At 33.2% G+C, this 20627-nt stretch overlaps 1 protein-coding gene across 1 annotated transcript; it reads left to right on the top strand.

Annotated features, from left to right (window-relative positions):
* Positions 1–1544: 1544 nt before the first annotated feature.
* On the top strand, positions 1545–19715 carry LOTGIDRAFT_229211 (hypothetical protein; the record flags this gene model as incomplete). The annotated part of the gene is made up of 25 exons (XM_009062137.1): positions 1545–1609; positions 2257–2385; positions 2865–3005; positions 3400–3574; positions 3920–4240; positions 5325–5462; positions 5989–6135; positions 6355–6442; positions 6942–7005; positions 7245–7371; positions 7935–8111; positions 8524–8691; positions 8965–9094; positions 9443–9506; positions 9794–9860; positions 11106–11340; positions 14317–14621; positions 14979–15178; positions 15614–15740; positions 16545–16646; positions 17145–17288; positions 17700–17858; positions 18126–18292; positions 18707–18901; positions 19498–19715. The coding sequence occupies 25 exons, from the start codon at positions 1545–1547 to the stop codon at positions 19616–19618; spliced, it is 3756 nt and encodes a 1251-aa protein (XP_009060385.1). The 3' UTR covers positions 19619–19715.
* Between the last annotated feature and the right edge of the window lie 912 nt (positions 19716–20627).

Genomic DNA, 20627 nt, shown 5'->3' with positions numbered 1-20627 from the left:
GTCGGTGTCAAGTCTATAATAATCTAATCACGAAACAAAAACGAATCCGTTTTGATTCAAAATCAAATTCTGACAGAAACTTAGGCCAGATACGAAATAAATTGAAACTGATCTATTTGTAATGGAGAACGGGCACATATAGTATAATGTTATTTACAGAAACGTTTAATTTTAACATTAAAAACAAATTTCGCAACTTTTCGAAAGAAATGAAGCTTATTAAGGAGTTCCTTGTCGCTGATAACTGTGTCAAGATATGATAGTCAACTATGATGACCCAATTCTCAATTATTTCACAACGCCGACGACATACAGTAATATAAAGATACCGTTTAGATAATACACGAAACTCATTTCATTATTCTTCAAATAATCCCTAACATGACAAAGGTAGGTCTACTGTATACTGTCTTCAATGCGTTATTTTACACATTTTCCCTTCGCGTTTCGGGTCTTAATTTTATTTTTCTAGCATTGTTTCAACCAATGAGTTAAATAATTCTTCTATAGCTCATTAGTTTCAACGATTTAGAATTCAGATCGTAGACTGTGTAAAATCATGAAACAAAATATGATAATTAATTTGAAAAATTGGGTTATTAGGTCTACATTTTTTTATGAAGTTTTCATTTCAAATTTTGTTCCACATATATTATTGCATCAACCTGCACCATTCCAAATTTCAATCAGAAAACTAAGTGTTTGATGACGTCTCTAACGCAAACATATGCTGTATCACGTAAGGCCCTTCGCGATTAGTGAGGTCATTAAACAGTTAGTTTAAGTAGAAATAAGGAAACTCAGGTGTCTGATTGAAAATTGGAATGATGTAAATTGATGCTATCAATGTCCCCGATACATATAAAATTTGTTATAAAACCTCTGCGTACAATCCTGTAATATCAAATATTTGGAATGCACTTTATATTTTACTATCAAATAGCAATAATATTCATATGTAATCGACAATCTTTGGTGATCGCTTTCGATTCTTTTTTCGCGAGAGATAGACTTCAGAAATGACCCTTTAATGATCATATCCCTTATTTACACCCATAACTGTTACAGACAACCCTTATATAAGGTAAGATTTTGCCTCTTGTTTTTATTAATTAACATTTACAATATACCATTATGTAAAATTATATGAACCTACACGTAATGCGTGTATGACAAAATACAAACAATGAATATCAAAGAAAGCGTTACATTTTGGGAGGACATTGATATATAGCTGAATATAAATATCGATCAAATACGGAGATAGAGAACAACCAACGAAGCATCTCGATTGAGATAGCTTGTGAAGACAAAGACACTACAGTTTTGTTCCAATCTTGATGATACCAGATGTATTGTCGATGATTTCGGATGAGTTCTATTTTCATGATCTTTTTGAGTTGTCGCTCTTAACTTAAAATATATAGAAGTTAAAATAAAAGAACATTTACGAAATTTAAAACATTGTTGATATTGTCACTGCAGTTGCGATCACTGTTACTTCCTAGTTATATTTAAAATTGCACCGAGTTTCTTGGATCACTATGTATAAAATTATCTATTATGTTCGTGGAACGAAACCATGTAATATTATTCATAACATATTTAGGTAAGTTAGGTCAATAGAATAATGATAATAAGTTATTACAGTCTAATGAATTATATTCTAATTAATTTTGCTCCGACGACACTAATTGACTGAAAAATAGCAGTTTTCTAAGTTCAGAAAGATGTCATGTAATAGAGAGTTTATCTTGACGTACCGTCATTCAATTTACCTTTTTGACGAGTATCGTTAGGTGAAGTCGATCTGCAGATAGGTGTCTGGATACATGGCTGACATTCATTCTTAGAATCAGTTGCAGATGGAACAACAGATTGAGATCCTACAGACTCTAAAAAGATACATTCGATGGAAGCAGTGAGTCCTAAAATATTTTTATTTCAGGATCGAAGATGTCCAGTTTCAAAGGCCAGCTGGCTGTCAAAAGCTTTCTTTTTGTGGACCCATAGGTGATCTATATAATCTGATCTAGAAAGACTTAATATCCAAAGCGATATCTCTCTTGGTTTATTTCATTTATTTCCGCTTCTGTAGGCCTACTCTGTACAAATTTCCGAAGCAGTTGAAAATAACCCAGTTAGTATCTTGAGGTTCGAAACAGTCATACATTCCTATCCCTTTTAATAATTTGGGGTACTTTCAAACGCATTTAGCCGTCACAATTATTATAAGATTTGATATAACTATTTCAGTTTGTTAGAAAAAGGTCATAGAAATAACATTACAGAAGATGATATGTGGGACTTGGAATCAGCCTTTCAATGTAAACCAAATAATAAAATATTTAAACAACATTTCACAGAAGAGACCTTAAAAGACCGGTAAGAAGACCATAAGATGTATATAACATTATTTAATCATACACTTGCCACAACTAAAGAAGGATTTATACTTCTGTTTACAAATTATACATTACAGAATTTCGTATACAGTAACATCAGTCATTGAAAGTTAACTGATTAATGTTTCGCTTTGTGTTTTTCCATTTCTGTGCGTAACTCCACTCCATAATCTAAAAAAAACTGTGGTACAATTTTACAAGATTTACAAGCTAGATGCGAGGCATTCTATAACATTAATGAACACTAACTTTCGACGCTATTGAGACAATATACGATGGAATACCTTTCAAGAAGAATTTCGTCAGATCCCTCATGGTAAATATAGTAACCATGCACTGAAAAACACTAAACGACATATCTAGATCTGTAGTTAATCGGATTGCAAGGAAACCAAAATTGAGCAATATAATTAACGTAGCAGACCTGGTTGCCATTTTAATTACTTTTTGGAATTTCAGATGGAATTCAACGCAGAATATACTGCGAGGTCCAACGTCTATTGCCTTGCTGAAGTCATTTCGACTGGACTGGTGTAAAATGGTTTTATATAGACTTGGACATCTTGTAGTATCCTGGTTTGCACACACCTACCTATTAAGGTGACCTTTTTTAACATCTGTACTTTTTTCAGGAATGGAATGCATCACTCCGTTTTCCACAAAATCCTAAGATTCCTTAAAAATCAATTTGTCTTGAGCTATTTTAGTCAATTAATTGCCTAATTAAATACGTGATAAACACCCTTTGTCAGAAATGCAGTCATGAAAATAAAACACCTGTGAAGAGGTGTTGATGAATATTCTAATTGTATAGCCTCGATGTTTTTTTTATATTCTGAAAATGATAAAAAAGTGAATTTGAATTGGGATCAAGGTCAATTGCTCTGTAACATGCTGTAATAACATTAAGTGCTGTACAATGTTATTAAATTACAGAGTTATAATAATAACTATGACAACCTTTATATTTATGCGTAACGTGATAATATTCTAGGTTATTGATAGAGAATATCGGCAGTAATGGAGGATATCTATATGCCCTAGTCATGGCCCTGGTGGTATTTATTGTATATCAGATAAATAACGTGTTTTTTAATCATGCACTTCATACTCAACACACCATAGAACATAAAGTAACAACTGTTATATATTCTTCACTCTATGACAAGGTTAATTGACATTTCTATTTTTAAAAAAAAAGAAATTATTTATATTTAAATTGTTAGAAATAAGGATATCAAAAGAGTTTAATCATATGACAATTTAAACGCATTTCAACTTCCAATAAAATCGCGTCACTGCATGATGTTTTATTTGTAAATTCTTAAAAATGAATTATACTCGCTTTCAGTCATCATTAACTGAAAAAAATTCTTGTTCGTATAATAAGTGATTTCTCAAATTTTTCCCATCAGTTGTTGACAAAAAAGGTGTGCTTTAAATTGGCATATAACCATTTTTACAACTAGTTTCTTTTAGAATTCAAATTAGAATTATAATCATTCACATTTCAGTCCTTAAAGATTCCAGTTGAAGTTAGAAAGAATTATTCTGTCGGAGAAATCTCCAATCTTTTAGCATCTGATGTTGAAAACGTAGCTTTTCAATCACCACAGTTTATTTTCCTTGGTCTCAGTTTTCTACACATACCTGTAGCTTGTTACTTTCTCTTTCAACACCTGGGTATATCAGCCCTAACTGGGGTTATTGCCCTTCTGTGTTGTGTTCCCGCAAGTACGTATACGTGTATGCAACTCAGAGAACTTCAAGACAAAAAGAATGAATATAAAGATAAGAAAATGGAGGTTTTAAATGATATGTTGAATGGAATTAAGGTAAGGATTTAAAAAATCAGAATATGCCTATAGCAACTGTCTGGTAAACATTAGCCTTGTGTATTTTGGGGAAGCTTCTATATAACAGTATTTGTCAATCATTTGTGTCACAGTCTGAAAGAATAATAAAAATGGTGAAAAAATTGAAAATGAATATTACGTGATGTCATCAAACAAGACTGAAGAGTTGTGCTCAATGAGACAAAGTATGGTCTCTCTATGGACAATTATTTTAATGGTAACGCATAGCACTTATACAGTTGCTAAATTAGATGCGTGAGGGCTCATGGAGTGGGTTTCACTCATTTATATATTGCTTGTTGCTTAGTTTGATTATAATTGTAACCTATGTAAGTGAAGTAATTCAAATCTTTGGGGGAGGGGAGCATGGGGTCCCATGGACTTGGTCCACTTGGCAGTTGAGCCACTCCTCTTTTGAAACAACACCATCTGTCATCGTATTACATCGATTCCACATGGTTTGATTTAACTGTCACAGTGTCAGTAAAACTGGAATGAAACACGTGTTATTCTATGATCGCTTATAGTCTGTTACTTTTCAAATGATGTAGGCCTAATGATACATGAAAAATAATATTTATTGTTTGTAGGTCATACATAGTTATCAACTGTTTCTATTTATTTAAAGTTGTTGTAATAATGACTTTATATGTTATGAGAATAGTTATTAACCTACATATGACAGATCTCTAGCCTATATTACTAGCCACCATTTCAAAATGAAGAAGAACAAAACTTTTCTGAAAAACTTAGACAGAAGAGAAATTATCATTGAAAACAAATTTGTTACGGCAGTCAAAAAACTTAGTTCGATAAAGCCTTACTTTAACTTCTCTTGAGTACGCCTGTTTGCAATAATTGCTTGAATATACGAGGAAGTCAATTTAAGAAAGTTCAAGAGAGGTAAAAATTGAAATGTATTAAGGGAGAGAACTCTTGTCCAAGTTTGACCAATGTAAAAAAGTAGGTCAAAAAAGTAATAAGTAAAATGTCTTATTCTTCGAAGGAAAATATATTTCATTATTTACTGAATATTGTTTCTTTTTTATATGTATATATATAGGTCGTTAAATTGAATGCATGGGAAACATATTTCTGTGAAAAATTAACTTCAGCACGAGAAAATGAATTGCAAGTTCTTCAGAATGACTGTTTTTATAGAAGTGTAAATTGCTTCTTCTGGAATGCTGCTCCCTTTTTAGTATGTATATAATTAGACTTCGTTTACATTTCCTAATAAACATTTAGCTATTAGGCCTACTAATTTTGTGATGATTTCCTACAAGTTATTACTTCCTGTTTACTCATCGTGTCATACCACATCCGCTCTTTGAAAACAGGACGTACTTGGTTTCCTGGACTTCTTTTTCAAATTATCGTAGATTAACGTACGAGCGCAAGCGTTATAATTAATTAACGATTTGATAACGTCTAAAAATAGGGTGGTTTTCTTTTGGTGTGCAAGTATAGTAGAAATAATTTTTAAGAAATGTTATTCATGTTATTAAAGGGTAAAAGGTAAACAAGGTGGAGAAATATTTATAAAGATGTACCAATCCACCATTCCATAGAGTCAAGAAGTGTTAACACCTCCCTGAAAATGCTCTTGGGATGTCCTGTCCGACACCCATGTCCTGTGTCGATACACGAGATCTTTTCAAATAGATATATAATACATGTATTGTAGAATAATATTCTATTCATATTATGGAATATCTATGTTTTAGGTATCTCTGTTTATGTTTGCTACACACGTTTATTTAAATGGGACTGTGAGCCTGGATGCTAAGACTATATTTATAGCTATCGGTATGGTCTCGGAGTTAAAGTATGGCATCAACGAATTTCCCGAATCTATTTATTGCTTAGTGAAGGTAAGGCGATCGCTCGGTGCCCATGGCTGAAGCAGAAAATAAGACCAATCGAAATAACGCTTATCGTTTATAAAAATAATTAATTTTCTGAATATATTTTTTTAAATCTTTCGTCAGATGATTAAATTTCTAAGAAAATAGCAATTAGAATTTTGCTCTGTTTCAGGTTTCGAAATTGATTTTTGATGTTTTGACATACTATTTATTGCAATATTTCAGATCACAAGCAGTCTGCGTCGTATCCAGAATTTCTTATTTGAGAAAGAATTGCCGGAATCTCAGAACGAAGACAATTCCATCGTTAACGGTTAGTATGTTTTCAATGTATAATTCATTTTTTCATAAGGATACTCAACCGTCTCCATGTCCTTTTATTACTCTGTAACCTTTTCTTTAAAATTAAATTGCTCAGTTTATCGTGTAATTGAATGTTAAAACAGCATGAAGTAAGAATTGTAAGAAGTGATATTTAAATTTTCAGACTGAGAATGATTATATATCATAGAGGCTATATAGTTACATCAAATTTACAGATATTTCAAAATTACACCACTCTTCATTACTCAACTAGTACACGATATTTCAATATATACAACCTAATTGAATTCACCCGTTAATCTGGTCTGATGGTAATATCCTAGTAGAGATTATTGGATATGGATTCTCAGGTGGCATGTACTTTTGAAAACTTTCAGATATTGGCATACATGTATGTTGGTCCGTTGCTGGCATCGGTAGAGACATTTACATTAATAATTCCAGGAACTCTTTTACCATTAACATCTCGTGATCTTTCGTTTTTACAGAGGGTGAAATTGTCTTCAAGAATTGTAAGTACCAATGGGAAGATGGTGCACCAGTCATCAGCATGTAAGTAAGCCTAAAAATTTATTGAATCTAGAACATTTCCATTTTCATTTTCTATGCAAAACTGACAATAATTTTTTAATTATTAAAAACAAAATTAACTTTCGGGTTCTGTTTCTCAAAACAAAACGGCAAATTTGATGGTTATTTAGGATGGCTTTTAAATTTTCGTGATTTTACTGATTGACCCTTGAGAATTGGAACATTAAAATCGTCTAACCACCTTTCCTTGTATGTTACAGAGATAATATTAACATCCGAAATGGAAGTCTTGTGGCAATAATTGGTAGAGTTGGAGCTGGAAAATCAACATTTCTCTCATCCATTCTTGGTGAAGTACCAAATTTAGATGGCAAATTTTATTCCAAGGTATTTAGATCAACTTTTAATGCTCTGTGAATTTTAAAAAAGAAAAATTTCAATATTGATATAAAAAAAAAATACAATCCCATCCATACTTTAAGATTGAGTGTTCACAAGAAAGAACTCGCAATTTATTCAAATCCAGTCTTGCCTTGATCATAACAGTATTTTTATACGCCCACTTTATAATGTGATCGTATATTGTCGTCGCCCCTGTACGTCCGTCCGTCCACAATTTGCTTGTGAACGCAATAGAGACAGCAGTTTTTATCTGATTTGAATGGAATTTGTTGCCGATAGAGGAGACAGTTTATGTCAGAATTTTATTAAATGATGTGTGTTTGTTTAAATCAACAATATATTGCACGAATTTGATTTTTGGTATGATTTAACACAGATAGGTGACCGCCCTTGATATACTGAAAATGTACCAGGAAAGTGGGCGTATCTTGCTAGGCAACCACTTGTTGCATAATGAAACATGATGGTTAAGAAAGGGTAACTTGAATAGCAAGTACAGATATAACCTCAATTAATAGCGAATTGTCTCTTTTCAATCAAATTCACAGGGATCTATATCTTACGTTCCACAACAAGCGTGGATACAGAACGCTACATTAAAGAACAATATATTGTTTGGTCAAGATCTGAATGAAGAAAAATACCAAAATGTGATTGAATCTTGTTGTTTAAAAACTGATTTACAAATTTTACCAGCCGGTGATCAAACTGAAATTGGGGAAAAGGTTCGTTTTTAAAACAATTATCGGACATTAATGGAGCAGAATATACAAAAAATCACAAATTTCGAAAATTGTTATATATATGCGAGATTTATGTCCTGTATTGCTGTATTGTAGGCCCACTGTTCAGAAATACTACTAAGTGCAACAAATTTACAATTATTAGATCAGATCAGAAACATAGTTTTCTTCTCGTGGTCACTTTACACATTTTTGTGGGGAAATTTTACGGGGTAACCTTATCCGATTCCTGTCTTGTCTTTAAGTTCTTAAGTCTCACTGTGATATGTGTCGTGGCGGTCATCAACTGGGTTTGACATCTCGGCATCATTTTAGGGCGTCCATATACCCCATTTGGTATATTATTATATGTTATTGAATCTTGGTGCCTTACGATTTCTAAATTTAATAACAGGGTATTAATCTAAGCGGTGGTCAGAAACAACGAGTATGTCTAGCTAGAAGTTTATATACTGATGCTGATATTTATTTATTTGATGATCCACTCAGTGCTGTAGATAGTCATGTCGGTCAACATTTATTTAAAAGTATTTTCAGTAACAATTCACCTCTTAAATCAAAGGTAAGTGATACTTGATCACAACGTGGGCACTATCGACAAGTGATTGTCAGAGGCACAATCAAAGAGTTCATTAGATCTATTGGCAACAGTACACGTCGCTTTATGACAATTACCAGGTTGCACTTGTTGTCACACTTTTGATATGTTATGTTAGATTAAATTTATAATGCTGATTATAGTTTGAATAAGATTCCTGTTTTGGAATATTGCAATTATATTATCTTTAGGTGTATATTTTAACGTATTGTAAGATATTTTTCTTCATCTTTGTAGACTCGTCTGTTAGTAACACATAATTTAAGTTATTTGGATCAAGTTGATACCATATTATTAGTTTCTGATAATTCCGTGCAGAAAGTTAACTTCAGTGACATTTCTCATCTTATAACTTCAAACGGTCATGGTAAGTTTGATGTCAATTGAAACAATATTAGGATTTACTCTTACTTTCTGTGTGTGCCTAACAGGAAATGTTAAAATGAAAAAATACTAAAAATGAAATAGTTTTTGTGTGAGGTTGAACAGGGAAAGCAATCTGAAATCTGTCACGGCAATGCATAGTGATTGTGCGCAATCCCGAATTGTACAACGGTATTTCATCACCACTTCCCTTTAGGCGCCTGTAGCTTTAGTTATTCAAGAAAAATTTGAAATTTTTTGTTGTGGTCACGTATTTTATGGGAAATGTTCGTAGTTTTTCGCCAAATTTGGTCCATAACGGACACCAATGATTTTATTTTCAACCTTTAAGGCCTTAAACTTAAGGAGGACACAGAATCATCTCAATCAGTGGCAGAAGGAACAAATAAAAAGAGGTAAAATGGTTATTTTAAAATGTAGGTCTATCTGTAAGGGTTCTTTAATGGATGCCTTGCCTTGAGGATCCAGAAGATCAGATGACTGAAGCGGTGTTGGTATTGAACTGCTTCAGATAAATCTTATTTTACATCACAGTTATCTGGGAGTGCGATTATATTCTTTGTTCCAATAATACCTCCTGTATTAGCTGATGGAGAATGTAATGTATATTCCATCGACATATCATGTCTTTCTGATTTTGATTGAAGTGGATTTCATATTGAAATTCTGTTTTGTTTTGAAGGTTGTTGAGTAAACAGACTAGTTCACAAGATGGTAAATTTATAGAAGAGGAGTCTATCCATGGCAAGGTTATATATATAGATTTTGAATCCGGGATCTGGATTCCCAATCTTAAAATTCGCAAATAAGATAGGCCTATCCCAAAATAACATACATGTAAATTGACAATTGATAACCCCAATGATATCAGAAAAGAAACAATGTTCTGCTTTATCAGTGATAGCTTACACACTTATATAATATATATTTATATAACTATAAACAAGAATAGGAAACGTTTCACATGAGATAAAAAAATACATTGAAAAATATGGTTGTCTTCGTCATCGTGTCACACGTGCAAGACTCAAAGCCTTTCGATAGCAACTTGTCGTTTAATGACAAGAGATGACACCGAGAAATAGCTTCATGAACTTAAGGCAAAAAATATATGACAGACACTTGTCAAAAATAATTTGGCTTCTGTTTTTCTGTTTAATAACTTGATGATTGTAAGTGCTAGGCTACACAAGTTATCCTTGTCTGTTGGCTGGAATGAAAGTTTTGAAAGGTTGTGAGTGATTATCAGACGTAAATATTAGCATTTCTGCTTAATTAATGCTGTCTGGATTTACTTTACGATATACATTGAAAATGTTAGATATTAGATGGAACTGTTATATTTCATTTGAATAACACAGTTTCCTCCGAGCAAGAATCCACTTTCACAATGTCGAGCTATTAAGTACTTCGTACTTATACCTTGACTGCAATAGCCACCTTTCTCGTACCATGGAGGTTTGTAGATAAGGCGATTTAATTGTATCGTACGTAGCGATTATAGTCCATCGGAAGCTTCGACAAAACTTCTGTGAACACAAAACCATAATGTTTATAGTGTTTCTGCATGTTGGCGATTCCGATTGGCTGTATTCGCTTGGATATAATCAAAACAAATTGCTGCATTCTGTGAACAGAGACCTGGGGTTACCCTAATCCTAGGGTTCATTATGGAGGTTTTCAAAACCAATAAGGGTTAGCTCAGGAAAGGTCCTAGCTTGTTCAAAGATATGATTTCCGCATGATGCGCATCTTCTCAACACAAATTGGTTAGGAAAAAGGTGCTTCAATGGTCCAAAAACAAATTCTACCGTTCTCGCTTGTGACAACAAAAGGGTTAAAATGGTGGGCACAGGCAATTAGTGTAAGCTAGGTTTAGGCCATTCTATATTTCACAGTTAAGAAGTAATAGCTTGACATTATGAAGATGTGCAAGAAGGTCATTGGATTTTCAAAATCGACTAAGCTACGTTGCCTTTATATGCTGCTTTCAGGTACAATGGTCAGTATACAAAGGTTATTTTGAAACAATTGGGAAATCACAAGTTATATTAGTGGCTGTATTATTTTTTTCACATCACCTGCTACATCTCTTAGCTAACATCTGGTTAACAAAGTGGACCGATCAATTAGACAATTTACAGACATTTTCCAATACTACTGGAGACGTCATACAAGAAATAAATATTTATTTCATCTCATATTATGGTGGATATGGGGTTAGCATAGGTAAGTTTACATTCCAATACGTCCATACTCACAACGACGAGTAAGGGTCTTGTCGTTCATTCGAATTTGACAATAATCGCGAGGCCCTGCGCTCCGTTTGCTACAGGCTGTGCACGGTCAATATCCTTAGACAACGAAAATGAACTAAGTAAGTTTTTGTTCTTCTACCCTGCAAAATTTTCCCTTATGGAACAGTACATGGAGGTTGCCCAATCTGTACATACAATTTCCATTTCTGTTTCTTCTCAGATCATGAAGAACATTATTGTAAAGTAATAATACATTAATTCATGTAGTGTTAATACAAATTAGTTCAATAATAGTACTGAAAAGCTTCAAGCCATATGATAGTCGTATAAAGTTTACTCTACATTTCGAACGTATATTGACAGTGATTAATACAATTTTCATACAGAGATCTTATTACTGACCTTTGATCTGGGTTGAGGATCTAGCAAGCAATTGACTACCAGAAAGAGTCTGTTTTGAGTTATTTGTGCATGAAAATGTTTGAGTATATCCAAATTAACCATCGTGCCAATAATGATAAGCGTGAATTTTAACCGAAGGACCAATGATGTATTTTTCCAATTTGTCTCTAAAAATCCAGTTGCCAGCAGCTCTCAGATAGACCATGCGAAGATGGTATCGTTTGCATTGGATAAGTTTGTTTGGTTTAAACCGTTGGCAGATATAATCATGTCTACTTTCAGTTTCACGTCTTCAACAAACTTAAAGATGACATTCACCAATTAAACCCAATCAACGCCTACTCGATATAATTAGACAACCTTGGCCATATATAACTAGTTGACAGTCAAAAATGACAAGAAAGTTATAGTCTTCTTTCAAGTTATTGACTAAGTCAGACTCCATGTCTGAAAACCAAAGATGTTTTTGAAATAATTTGATTATTTGCCCCAATCGTGTTAAAAGCTCGGAAGCTAAATTTACATCTTTAATGATGTTGAGAAGCGACGTCATTGTTTGTAATGGATTTGATTTTAGAGAAACTTTTTTTGGCTAATCAACGAATGAATGTTGAAACTATACAGGTGAAAGATCTTCAACCAGAAAAATATTATTTCGCGATTTGTGTCCCTTTTCTGCAATTTACTAGCATGCTGAAGCCAGCTATTTCCTTCTTCACCATTATCGAGGAAAACATATCATAACCGGAAAATCTCAACCCTAATTAAGCAAGCAAAATATAGGTAGTGCCAAAATGAATATTAAATATTTCGTTTCACCAACCACAAGCCGTTTGCTCGTGATGCTGTATTTTTTAATAAAATGCACAATGTTAAAAAGACCCTTAAGCTAGGGACTATACTCTGGTTACCACGGTACTATCACTACATTGTAAAATGTGGGAAGTAATGAGGCTCGCTCGCCTCAGAATACAACATCTTCTATTCATTACCAAGGTAGATTTAGATATATGGAAACTGCTGAGAATTGCAGAATGTTGGCGACTCAAAGAGCAATTGGTAGTAACTGGTGGAAAAATCTGATCAATCGCTAGATTGTCGATAGTCGACAACCGATTCAATATTGGACTATAAACAAATCCCGAAACGGTTAGGTATTAGCCGACTCGAGAAAGTTTGATGTATCCCAATTCCATATAACGCAATTCCATAAGGTGAAGGCATCTACATTTCGTAATGTTGGGCCTCATTGTCAACCCCCGCCTGTCTTAAACCAAGTAGTGAATCTGTCTTGAAATTATGAAGAAAATTAATGGAATTTAAATTTCCCATGACATTGAAAAGACTTAGTAATTCTGAAACTGTTGACGAGTATAATAGGCGGAATCTATTGAGACTGTAAACCATTATCTGAGTTAGGTTAATAAGGAACAAGTATTATTATATTATCAGATATTCTGACAACATGTCAAGACTTATAAAGATATAATAAAGACGTTATATGACAGCTTTCCTCAATTACTATATTTTACTTTTACTCCTTTTGACTCCATAAACAACAAGTTAAAGACATTTTCTATTGTTTACTCGTTTAAACGGAGCATAATAATATTTACTTGTTTGGTATACAAGCTCAAATATGCGGTAAGCGGAAGTAGATTCTGAAAAGTAGGCCTACAAACAATTGCTGGTATATTCAGGTAGTTAAGGTAATATTTATACGGATGTATAACTATAAATAAATATTCACCGATAATAGTTTTAGCGAAAGAATTGATCCGTTTGAAACTAATTGTGAATGTTGACAGATTATCGGTAAGCTCTGCACTTTAGTGTAGATCAACTCTTTACTTGTTTTTTTTATGGCCCCACGCCGTTATACGCGTGTGATATAGAATGTTGCAGTCAAACTTGGCCAACATTGATGACTGCAATAAAGACTTTTATTTGACAGAGAGAACTTAGTAATAGAGTAACTTCACATTTTAGCTATGTCATTCTGTTAATTAATATTTTCCCTGTTTTATTTCAAAGATTATATGGTATTTGTTATTATTGAGTAATTTATCATTTGTCTAATAGTTGAAGGAAGGCCACTGTCATACGATACCATTTCCTGTTAAGTTCCGGTTAACTGTCTTGAACTGATGTATAGTTTTTATTTAAGCGTAATATTCACGTAATTTCAGTGCAGTTAAGTTTCCACGTTAGTATCAACGTGTGTGTCGTAAAAGTACAACGAAATGACAAATTAAAATGTCCAGAGAATGTTTCCAAAATCAGTTTTTACGTCAATATCCAATATGTATGCATTTCTTTTTACGCACATCGAGTCTCTCATTTAGCACTGAATAACTGTCTCCTCCATAACCTATACTGATATAGGATCTCGTCGTTTGAGGTAGTCAATGTAGTCTGAAAAACTCGATTGTAGAAGACTTCAACAGAGCATGTAATACCCTTCAGTATTTGCAATCGGTTTGCCATCACTGCAATGCTTATATATAATCGTATTATAAAGATCTATATTCTTCGTATATTTCAGTATGTGTTTTAATATTAATGTGTGCAGCCATTAATAGATCTATATTACAATCTGCCAGAGTCACACATCATAAATTAGTTACAAGTGTTCTCCGGTCACCCATGTCATTTTTTGAAACAACACCAATCGGACGTATCAATTCCCGCTTTGATCTGGAATGTATTGATAATGAGATACCCCAATCTTTATTGTGCTTCCTTGAATCATCTTCGTGTACTTTAATGGCAATTATCACCATGTGTTATGGTTCGAAAGAAATCTTGTTAATATTCATACCAATGACTGGTTTATATTTATGGGTTCAGGTAAGAGTCATTATTACCCACCATGCTTCAGGAGAGGGCAATAACCACATGTCACTAGTTGACGGTTACAACCCTTGAAGTCAGTCTAAAATTTATTTTATTTCAAAATAATACCTCCCTTTAATTTGAAACCTTTTTAAAAACGCCTTCTTCATAATGTGAACGTATATTGTCGTCACTGATGTTCAGTTTTGTGATTGCGGTAAAAAGCCAGCTTTTATCAGATATTGATGAGATCTTGCATTAGGGACATTTTCGATGAACATTTTTTTAGTTACTGCCCATAGAAACGCTAAATAATTGTAATTCAATAATACTATTGTTTTATTAGTGCATTCTATTCTATTCTATTTTCAGCAATACTACATCAATACAGCAAGTCAGTTTCGACGAATGATGACAAGCACTCATTCAGCTATTACCAGTTTTTTCAATGAAACATTGATGGGGACTGAGGTTATAAGAGCATTCCATGTACAAGAACGATTTAAAAATCAATTTGGTTTAAAATGTGACAAAAATTTCAATTCACATTATCATAAACATTTAGCCAACAGGTAAATAGATATTACCAACTGTTCAAAAATCCCGTTTTGCAAATGACTTTTATAGAAGGTTGAGATGTAGCAAATAGTGTTTTTTTATGATCAAAATCTACACAAATCTTCGATACGTAATGCTGAAGCCTCATGTTACAAATGAGCGAATATTTATCTGATAAGGCTTCAAAAAGATCAAAGGCTAAATTTTTATTGCAAACAGCAACTGAAGGTCTCAGAGGTCAGAGGTAAGTTCTATTTGAAAATGGTGAATTTAAACCAATACGTGATGAAGTTGGCGAAAAGTGAGAAAGTACAATTGCTAGAATAGGATCATCACATGTTCCCAGGTAAAAGCCTTGTCAATAGGAAAGAGCTCACGCCTCTTCTCTCTTTTCTTTTCACAAGGCATTGTATTGTAGAGTAACTGATAATGACCCGTTTATTTTGTAGATGGCTAGACATTTATCTTACTCTCATCTGTACTGTAGTATCTTCCGTCGCCATCTTTATTTTCATGACAGCATTTTCATCCGTTACTTCCGGTGTCATGGGTTTAGCCATGGTATTTATTGGTGAAGTGAGTTTTTGTTGTTGTTTTATTTCTCATTATTATATTGAAATATTTTTCTAGATATTCAGTTGTGTTTCAGATTGCTTCTTTGTTAAGTCTAGTTGGACTACTACTACTTGATAAGATAGGCTTGTCGTGCAGCAGACCGTTTGCTGTACATGACAATGTTCGACAATGAATTTTACAATTCCGCATTGTTATTTACGAGGTTTTTGCTGAATAGTGCTTTTCATGGGTTGAATAATTGATCAAACCCAGCTTTCAAGAATGTATTAATGGCCGGGTTATAAAATTAAGTGCCTTGCTAAGTTTTGCCGAGAGTGTATATGTTATCTTGTCGAACACGCTATCTTTCACGAACATAACAGAGTACAATGTAGCACAAAAACATGAAATATCACGCAGATCATAGAATTAGTCGGCCCTTAGAGACATGCTAAAATAAGGCAATTGATCGCAAAGTGGAAATTATACCATTTAAATTTTCGTTAAGGGGATTGTGAAGAGGTTTTCTAAAATAATATTATAAGTATTGGGGACACTGATTGCATCAATTTGCATCATTCTAATACCAATTCTAAAATATGTCTGTGGTCCCTGCAATTCCACAAAAAATAAGAATTGGAATTGTACAAATAATTAATGCTATCAGTGGCTTCGATAGACATTAATGAATAATAGAAAACGTGTGCACCTTAAATATATCTCCCTTTTTTAAACTGTAGTTAATAAGGTCTAAGCGAAAAGGCAAATTTCGAATACGACAATTAAAAAAAAAACATTCAATGAAATAAATCATTTTCATTTTAGTTTGCTGGTAACTTTGTTTGGTTTGTGATTATCTGTAGTGTTGTTGATAATGAAATAATTAAAGTTGAAAGAATCCTAGAGTTTATAAATTCACCCAATGAGGTATAGTAATTGAATATTCTAATATTTTCGAAAGTATAATCTTAGAATATCATGGATAGTAAAGCTTCCCAAGCTATTTAACTCTTCATGCCTATCAACATTAAGACGCCACTCATAGACCACTAAAAGTAACGTAAAAGTTGTCCGTTTTGAACAAGTAATGGATTGTACCAGATGTTCATTGCTTATGGTATAGAATTCTAATTTTCCACCAAATTCCAATAAAACTTCATGGGTACCCACCTGCTGAAATAGGGCACAATAGCCAGAGAATTTTGAGACCTACCCAGTCGATTTTTAATGGACTTTCCGGTTCACCGAGATTCAGACGCATTTAGGGATTTAAACTTACACCATGATTGTTACCATAAAGACATTGTAAGATATTCTACGATGTCCTTATATAACGCATGATTGAGAAAATCGTCCATCGGAAGCACTGGGAGATTTTGTAACATGTTTAGTTTTTATTCTTGTACCACCGGTTTATTTTTTTAGGCTGATTGGGAAAAGGGTCCTGTGGTTATTCCAAAATCATGGCCACCAAAAGGAGAAATCCAGGTGAAGAATCTGTGTGTTTCTTATAGAAAAGACGAAAACATTTTACATAATGTTTCATTTCTAATAAATACAAATGAGAAGGTAATTGTTTATTGAATTTACATTATTATGAGTTGTTTCTAAAGTTTTAAGAGTAAACAACTTTAAATAGATCTATAAAAATAAAATTTCCATAAATAATCATTTTTTGATATTTAATTGTAAGACATTATCGACTGCGTATGTTTTGCTATTATTAAAAAAAAAGTTTTGTACGAAAAATACATACTGAAGTCAGATTATTTTCCAAACCTTCCGACCGAATTATGTATTATGTAAAATTGCATGTTTATCTGTTCGATTGGTCCCTATTGTATTTACTGTGGGATTTTCAAGCTATAAAGTAACATGGTTGTGTAAGGCTGCTAGATTTTAAAAAATACTTCCTAGAAGACCCAGCAGAAAATGACTATTAGATTACGATTCTGCAATCTGACATCTGGTTTATTTTAGGTTGGAGTTGTTGGACGAACTGGGGCTGGAAAATCATCTCTAATGTTATCATTGTTTCGATTGGTTGAACCTGTCCAAGGATCAATTTTTATAGATGATGTTGATATAGGTCAAATTGGTTTACATCAACTTAGATCTAAAATTTCTATAATTCCACAAGTAAGTCAAAAGACTTTAACGATTTCTATGTACGTCCACACGTAGTACGATCTGACACTTCCGTCCTTACGTCAGTTGGATACTTGAGTTATGGTCTGTTGGAGCTATTTCAAAGAAACACCAATAAATTTTAGGCGTTATATTTCGCCAAAATGTGCCTTACAGAGCTCTTTTGGGCTATCCATAACATTTTTTAGAATTGATTTGTTTGTTTTGCCGCATTGAATAAGATGTTAATGTACTTTAGTGTAGTGTGTTATATTTCAGGACCCTATTTTATTTATTGGTAGTATAAGAATGAATCTTGACCCCACGGACCAGTACACAGATGATGAGATATGGACAGTTTTAAAACAGACACATTTATATGATACCATTAAAGCCTTACCCAACGGTTTACTGTCACCGTGCGGGGAAGGGGGTAATAAATTTAGGTAGGATATAGTTTTCTTGTTGAAGTTTAAATTTCATTGTTCAATGTTCAGTCAGTCTCACTGATAGTTAGAGACTTGATTTTCACTGTTAAATCAGACTTGATGTTCGATGTCAATCATTAATACTGATAGTCATAGACCTGATGTTCGGTGGTCAATCAGTAACAATCATAGCGATAGACTTGATGTTCGATGTTCAATCAGTAACACTGATAGACTTTAGACACAACGCACTTATGGTTGATATTGGTTATTGTGTTTTCAATGTTCTGTTAGAAGAAATAAATATAATCTCAATACCTCGAGCGATGTTTGTATAATTTGAAGATCTGCTAATATCTGGGCTATATTTGAATCAGGTTCTTCCTTGTTTTTATCATTATTAATCATAATATAACGATCTTGTAATTTCAGTGCGGGGGAAAGACAACTACTATGTTTAGCAAGAAGTTTATTAAGAAAATGTAAAATATTAATATTAGATGAAGCAACGGCTGCAGTAGATATGAAAACAGACGATTTAATACAAGAAACGTTACGATGTGAATTTAAACACTGCACTGTATTAACAATAGCTCATCGTATTAATACAGTTTTAGATTATGATAGGTGCGTATAGTGGGCTCTAAATATTACTGAATGGAAACACCAAAACTAATTCTGCAAAATGGGAGAGAGGAATCCACTGTCATGTGTTGAAGTAGTTACTGAAATTTGTACAAAAATCCAAAATTATTCGTAATCTGTGATATTTCCCCTTTTCTGCCAATCATTAAAAGTTATAAAATTGTTAGGTAGCATCGACGTATTCATGGACTCCAGTGACGGAGTGACGAACTCACTGCCGGAGTGGCGAACTCATTGACGGAGTGACAATCTCACTGACGTACTGATGTATGAGGTAGCCCTGACTCCTTTCTGTCATATTTCCTCTTTTCGGCTTTGGAAAACTGAAAGCACAGATACATGCAGATGAACTGACATTTGTATTTCCTTCAACAAAATTTTTTAAAATCTACTGACAAAAAAAAATCTTCCATAGAAACAACTTCCCTGAAGAGCACCAAATGAAGCAGAAAAAGGAGGAAGTAAATGTAATTTTATATCCTTTGAATTTATTGACCTTTCCAGATAGTTAAGAATAACATTGTTTGTGTCTAATAGAAATGTGATTTGAAATGATTCTGAAATCATTGCTTTTTCAGAATAATGGTACTGGATAAAGGCCGTATCGCAGAAATAGACACACCAAAAAAACTTTTACAAGACACAACTGGAATATTTTATAACTTGGTTAAGGCATCAAATATCCACGCTCCATCATGATATTTGTTTTGTTTGTTGCCTCTGTTTATTAAAACTTGATAAAAGAAATGTCAAGGAACATGTTTACATTGACACTACAAAAATAAATTATTGTTATAAGACTTGTTTATCAAATTAATTGCACAATCATGGTCTAGGGCGATAATCTGAGGATTTTCGAAATAGTTTATACATAGACGACTTCTGCAGCTTCCTTGACTGAAAATGCTACCTGTGGTAGAACGTTACGAAATATTCATGCTTATCCACATTATTTGAACCAATATATATAGGCTTAAATAATGTTGAATGTGACAACATGTAATTAATGTAAGAATGTTTTTCACTGCATTTGTTAAAAAAAAAACAATACAATCAAAGAGACATTTAATTTAAAAACTAATGATTAGGCTATATCCTACTTGACATCTTGATACAGCAAAATTCCAATCTTAATAGGCTGTTGATCCGTAAATAAATTATCTCTTAGCGGTTGATGGGCTTTTTACATTTCTTTTTAAGGTCGAAGGCGACGATTTAAATGGCAAAGGACTTGACGCATGACCTTTCATAATTTGTTTTTTACTTAATTCTAGTTGATCCAGCTCTGCCTGTAGTTCCAGTTTCTTCAAATTCATTTTCACTAAGTATTCATGCTCCTCTCTACTAAGAGATTTAATTTCTTTGTTTTTTTCCACATTGGACCACCTCGAATATCGCACTGCTTTACCACCAGAATTCTGAGTCAACCACACTCCTTTATGATATGTATTTCCATCGGCCATGTCTCTAACACGTTTTACAGAGCTTCAAATAAGCATTAATGATTCTCTGAAACCAGATTAAAACAGTATGAATACGCATGTATATCCACATAAAATGTAAGGTTAATCAAAGCACACTTTCTGAATTTCCAGTTTATATTTTTTCCAAGTTCTTCATAAAACTAGAATTTCAAAATTTGAAAAACAGTTGCACACATTCAAAATACGTCCATGAACAACTATTTCTTATCTAAAGCCACCAAATA

Source organism: Lottia gigantea, assembly GCF_000327385.1.
Source record: "Lottia gigantea unplaced genomic scaffold LOTGIsca_5, whole genome shotgun sequence".
Taxonomy (NCBI): Eukaryota; Metazoa; Mollusca; class Gastropoda; family Lottiidae; genus Lottia; species Lottia gigantea.
The sequence above is the reverse complement of the archived record's forward strand: the minus strand, read 5'-3'. Positions and strand labels throughout refer to the sequence as shown.